The 6,111-nt window shown below is 48.4% G+C and overlaps 1 protein-coding gene across 1 annotated transcript; it reads left to right on the plus strand.

Annotated features, from left to right (window-relative positions):
• Window positions 1–258: 258 nt before the first annotated feature.
• On the plus strand, window positions 259–5,802 carry bcl11aa (BCL11 transcription factor A a; the record flags this gene model as incomplete). Its single annotated transcript, XM_062455587.1, has 1 exon — window positions 259–5,802. A coding segment is annotated over one exon (2,298 nt), but the record flags the coding sequence as incomplete, so codon positions are not given.
• Window positions 5,803–6,111: the final 309 nt, after the last annotated feature.

Raw genomic sequence — 6,111 nt, forward strand, 5'->3', positions numbered from 1 at the left:
TGGAAGAAGCTGCCATCCCCCCCTGCACACACAAACACACACACACACTCACACATACACTCTTCTTGTTTGGGATTGTGTCTCACTGATCATGTGGGGCATGACCTCAATAAAAATGTTGCAGGGATAAGAATGTTCCTACCAACTTAAAATGTTTGCCAGGACAAAGCAAGAATGCAGTTTGATCAATCAAATTAACCTTGATGACACTCCACTAGTGTTATCAAGAGTCACAGAAAAATCATGTGCTTTGTGTAGATCGCTGTCCCTGGGCTTGTGAGTGAACCTGTGCTTCTCTCTCTCTGTGTGTGTGTGTGTGTGTGTGTGTGTGCAGGTAAAGAGGAGCCCAGCACCTACACATGCACAACCTGTAAGCAGTGTTACGGCAGCGCCTGGTTCCTGCTTCAGCACGCCCAGAACACCCACGGCTTCCGCATCTACCTGGACAGCGAACACGGCAGCCCCCTAACCCCCCGCATGGGCCGGCCCCCCTCCCTGGGCGGGGGCGCGGACTGCCCCACCCAGCCCCCCCTCCACGGGCTGCACCTGGCTGAGGCCAGCCCCTTCAACCTCCTCCGCATCCCCGGGTCTGTGTCCGGGGGCCGGGACAGCTCCGGGGGTGGAGGGGGGGCCCACCACCACCACCACCACCACCAGCGCTTTCCACCGACTCCCCCGCTCTTCAGCCCTCCTCCGCGCCACCACCTGGACCCCCACCACCTGAGCCAGGAGGATCTGGCAATGGCGGCCCACCACCCGAGTGCCTTCGACAGGGTGCTGCGCCTCAACCCCCCCCTGGCCCTGGACCCTCCGCCCGCCATGGACTTCTCGCGCCGGCTCAGGGAGCTGGCGGGGAACACCTCAGGGTCCACTCCCCCGCTGTCGCCCAGCCGGCCCAGCCCCATGCAGCGGCTGCTTCAGCCCTTTCAGCAGGGCGGAGGAGGGGGGGGCGCGGCGGGGGCCGGGGGCAAACCTCCGTACCTCTCCACCCCTCCTCCGCTCCCCAACTCCACGCAGTCTCCGCCGGGCTCCCAGACGGCCCCCAGCACCCCCCTGCCCTCGTCGGCCTCCCAGCCCTCCTCCACCTCCCTGAAGAGCAAGTCGTGTGAGTTTTGCGGGAAGTCCTTCAAGTTCCAGAGCAACCTGATCGTCCACCGGCGGAGCCACACCGGAGAGAAGCCCTACAAATGCCACCTGTGCGACCACGCCTGCACGCAGGCCAGCAAGCTGAAGCGCCACATGAAGACGCACATGCACAAGTCTTCCTCCCCCAACGCCGGGAAGTCGGAGGACGGCCTCTCCACGGCCTCGTCTCCGGAGCCGGGCACCAGCGAGCACATGGGCAGCGCCAGCAACGCCCTGAAGTCAGTGGTGGCCAAGCTGAAGAGCGAGAACAACCGCCTGCTGCGGGAGAACGGCGAGGAGGAGGAGGAGGAAGAGGAGGAGGAGGAAGAGGAGGAGGAGGAGGAAGAGGAGGGGGAGGAGGAGGAAGAGGAGGGGGAGGAGGAGGAGGAAGAGAACCTGGAGGCAGGTAGGAGGAACAGCAACAACTACCATTTTGGCTTGAACTTGGAGGCAGCTCGTCACCATGAGAACAACGGTGGCGTGGGGGGTCGCCTGGCCGCGGGCGGGGACGAGATCACCCGGCCTCGCTCCCTCCCGGAGGTGATGCAGGGCATGGGTCTGGCTGCCAGCATGCAGCACTTCAGCGAAGCCTTGCAGGCTCACAAACGCAACGCAGCACTGGGCCACGACAACCACCTGCACCTCCACCGCGACCTCCACCACACCCGCGCGCTCTGCGACGAGGACTCCGTCCTGGAGTCGGACCGCGGCCAGGACGGGTGCGGCTCGGCGGTCAACGGGCGGGGCGCGTCCCCCAGCGAAACCGCCTCCGTGGGCCTCTCCAAGAAACTGCTCCTGGGCAGCCCCAGCCCCCTCAGCCCCTTCTCCAAGCGCATCAAGCTGGAGAAGGAGTTCGATCTGCCCACGCCCACCATCCCCAACACCGAGAATGTCTACTCTCAGTGGCTGGCCGGCTACGCTGCATCTCGCCAACTCAAGGACCCCTTTCTGACTTTCGGGGACTCCAGACAATCGCCCTTCGCCTCTTCGTCCGAGCACTCGTCGGACAACGGCAGCCTGCGTTTCTCCACCCCTCCCGGGGAGCTGGATGGGGGGGTGTCGGGGCGCAGCGGCACGGGTAGCGGGGGCAGCACGCCGCACCTGGGGGGCCAGGGGAGGCCCGGCTCCAAGGAGAGCCGGCGCAGCGACACGTGCGAGTACTGCGGCAAGGTGTTCAAGAACTGCAGCAACCTGACCGTGCACCGGCGCAGCCACACGGGGGAGCGACCCTACAAGTGCGACTTGTGCAACTACGCCTGCGCCCAGAGCTCCAAGCTGACTCGCCACATGAAGACCCACGGCCAGGTGGGAAAGGACGTGTACAAGTGTGAGATCTGTCAGATGCCCTTCAGCGTCTACAGCACCTTGGAGAAACACATGAAGAAGTGGCACAGCGACCGTCCGCTGAGCGCTGAAATCAAGTCTGAGTAGTTTGTGGGAGGGCGAGCGGTAGGCGTTAGTCTGTCTCCAGGCCAGCCCTCCCCTGGATCCACGTCCCCTTGTACATTCTCCTTCCCAAGGCCCACATCTTTCGCCAGTACGGTGGAAGCTAAGACGATGTGCTCTGCACCAGCACACCCCGTTTCCATTACCTGTTGAATGCATGATCTGTATCGGGGCAATATTCTTGCATTGACGCAAACTTCGAGCCTTTCTCTTGTGCAATAATTTACATGTTGTGTACTTTTTCATTTCCTTTTTTATTTTTTTATTTTTTTCTTCTTTTTATTTTTTTTCAATTTTTTGATAATTAGACAGCATGCCTAGTATGTTTTGGCTAATTAGAAAAAAAAGAAACTGTCCCTGATTGGTTAGTTGTTGAGTAAATGTGTTGGTATTTTCTAGTTCAGTTTTTTTATTTTCTAAAAGAGAAAAGACAGGAAAAGATCCGACCATGCTGCATACGTTCTGTGACACATATCATGTACAGTTTTATGTTGTAACACGGAGGACGAACAGTCTTCAGCTTATCCCATTCTTGAACACCTGGGAATCACACTTAACCCTGATCTTTCTGAAAGATGTCCTGTCCACGGCGGGTGAATCAAATTCGGCGCGATTATTAAACGCAAAGCAGTGACAGCCTTTGAATTTCTTTAAAAGACGAGGAGGTGATAAGATTAGAATTTGTACTATCATTTGGTAAAACAAAAAAAAAGAGTGCCTTTGATATCTTAAGACTGCATTGGTTAATGATCTTCCTATCTGCTATAAGCTTGTGGTCGCAGCCAGATACTGGATAAGGGTTTAAACACCCAAGGAAGGGTTCTTGCATCAAGTACCTGACTTTAAGATTAACTGGTCATAGACGTAAATAAGTCTTATAAAAATTCTAGTTAATCATAATTTATCTACCTATTATATGTACTGCAGTATCTTTAAAATTGTGGATTTTTACAGCTGGAAAGGCACAGGCATCATTGGGTGTAACTGCACTGTTTGCAGGTTCTAATTAGGAGGTACTTAACACAAAGGTACTCTGTAATGTACAATCCTGGCCGACACAGGCTTGTCTTTATAGTAGCACAAAATACAAATGCTGCTTGGATCTGGGTGACTGGAGCCAATAGTACATGGATTCCAAACAACTTTGTCGCATTTCAAAGTATACAAAATCGACTTAGAACCTTTACCAAGGTGGTTGGGAGAGATTTTATCTATTAAAGTACATTCTAATTGTACATTTTGAACAGTGATGATTAACTATGAGTTGCAGAAACTTGAAAGCAAACAAATGAAAGTAACCATTGAGAGAAGCTGCTGCTTTCGTGCTCCAGCTCTCTAAACGATGTGAAAACAAGAGGAGAGTGATAACGGGTCTAGTATGTAATACAGGGCATAATCTCTTTTCCTATGTTTTATTTTTGTTGAGTTTTTTACTGTTTACGGTTCGCAAAGCATTTTTCTCTCATTTAATTGCTTACACCCCGTTGACGGTAAACTAGCACTTGCCTCTCTCAGAATCTTTGTCGCTGTGGAGTATAAAGTCATTCATAGGACAAAAAAAGTGCACTGTTCAATTTTCCCAGTTTACAGGTCTACGCTTAAGGGAAATGCTGAAATGCTAGCTGATGAATAGGGTTTCATTGTTTAACATAGAAACGATTCATGAGATAATCTATTGCCAGCCACTCTAACCCCTTACCAATATCGCCCGCGACCCCTGACCTTTCACTTTTAACCTTTTGTTGCTGTCCCTTGGGCTCTCAGACAGCGGTGACTGGCTAACCACCCCCATGCTAAACAAACAATTTTAAACTTGTTCAAGAATTCGTTTTTTTTTGTACAAATCCTTTTTTTAAAGCATAAAAATTAAAGTGACATTTTTTGTTTTTATAACACTTCATTACCTTTAGGGGAAACTGTATTTAAGTTTCATTGTGGTTATCTTTCTCTCTGTCTTGGTGTTCAGGACTCGGATCACAGTATATATAAAATGGAGAAAAAAAATCTGTGACCTTTTTATTTTGCCTTGACTCTTCACAGCTCTTCAGGTTGAATACAATTTGCATTTGGGAAAGGTTTAAGATTATATATGAATATATAATAGAAAAACTTAAATATAGGAAAATGCACACTCATGTCAATTCCTATGCTTAAACACATTTATGGTCTACTTTTTTCTGTATTTCTAGAATGGTATTTGAATTCAATGTTCACTTAGAGTAGGCACTATAGTATTTATATTGAGGCTCGTATTTTTAACTGTTGCTTGTTCTCTCTAAAGGTATTAACATACCTTTTTTGGTAGTGGAAAAAAACCAAGCTGCCACGGTATATTTTTTTAATTTGGCAGGATAATATAGTGCGAATTATTTGTATGTTTAATGAAATAAAAGAAAACCCAATAAAAAAAAGAAGCTAAAGTATGAGGCGTTTGGCGCTGTGGGTCATAAGATGGCCACCGTGCAGTCTCCTGGTTGTACATATCTTCTTTGGTTTGGTTTAGACCTTCTCTCTGCTGCCATTCTTGTATGCAGTAATGCAAGCTGATGTCGGGCTGGTCTGTTGTGTGCTTGTGTCTTTCTCACCTTTCCCACCTGACTACATTCCAACATCTTAAAAAAAAAAAAAAAAAAAATATGCAGTACATCGATTACAAAAAAGAAAAAAGAGAAACTTCAAAGTCAATTCATTTTTAAAAAGAATCAATGTTTTGCAGGATTTTTTTTCATTGCCAAATACTAAATGGTGCTTTATATTTAGATTGGGTATACTTTCATATGCAAGGCATATTTAAACTGAAATGGAGTTGTGCAGAGGCCTGCTTGAGTTCAGACTTTTTTGTAAATGGCAATGCGGAATATTTTGTTATCAGCCTTTTCTATTCCTGTTCTGAGAGCTGTTTGTTGTAACTTGAACTTGAACTTTATCTTTTACTATGGGAGTTACTATTTATTATTACTTATGTGTTCTGTTTAAAACAGAGACATAGAATGGATCGTTATTTTGTTTTTATTTTGTTTTTATTTTGTTTTTATATTATTTCTCTTTTTTTCAAAAAGAGTGGCCGAAGGTCATTGGACAAAATGTTTGCTCTTTTTGGTTGTATTAGTGTCTGGTCTCTGTTGCATTGGGCAAACCACTGTCTTTGTTTTCTGGCAGTTGTCTGCATTATCCTGTTCACACACACATTTTGTCCCTTTATCGAAAAACAATTAATAAAAAACATTTAAGTATAAAGTGTTTAATGTAATTTATGTTGCTAAACACACGGGGTCAGTCAGTTTTTGTGTGGTGTGTGTGTGTGTGAGTGTGTGTGTGTGTGTGAGTGTGTAGTGCACTGTTGTGTATAAAGTCCTCTGCTGTGTAGTACTGTGTTGCACGGCAACCCTAACTGCCATAGCTTATGTCATATCTGTGTCACTGTCATGGCTGACCTGCCTAGCCTGTTGCTCTGCTCCTAGCAAGCGTCTGGTAATGAGGTCACACAATCCTGAGCTGTTCTGGCACTCTGTGAACTTTGCCCCCGGGCCGTTCCCTGAC

The sequence above is a fragment of the Osmerus eperlanus genome, unplaced genomic scaffold, assembly GCF_963692335.1.
Source record: "Osmerus eperlanus unplaced genomic scaffold, fOsmEpe2.1 SCAFFOLD_544, whole genome shotgun sequence".
Lineage (NCBI taxonomy): Eukaryota > Metazoa > Chordata > Actinopteri > Osmeriformes > Osmeridae > Osmerus > Osmerus eperlanus.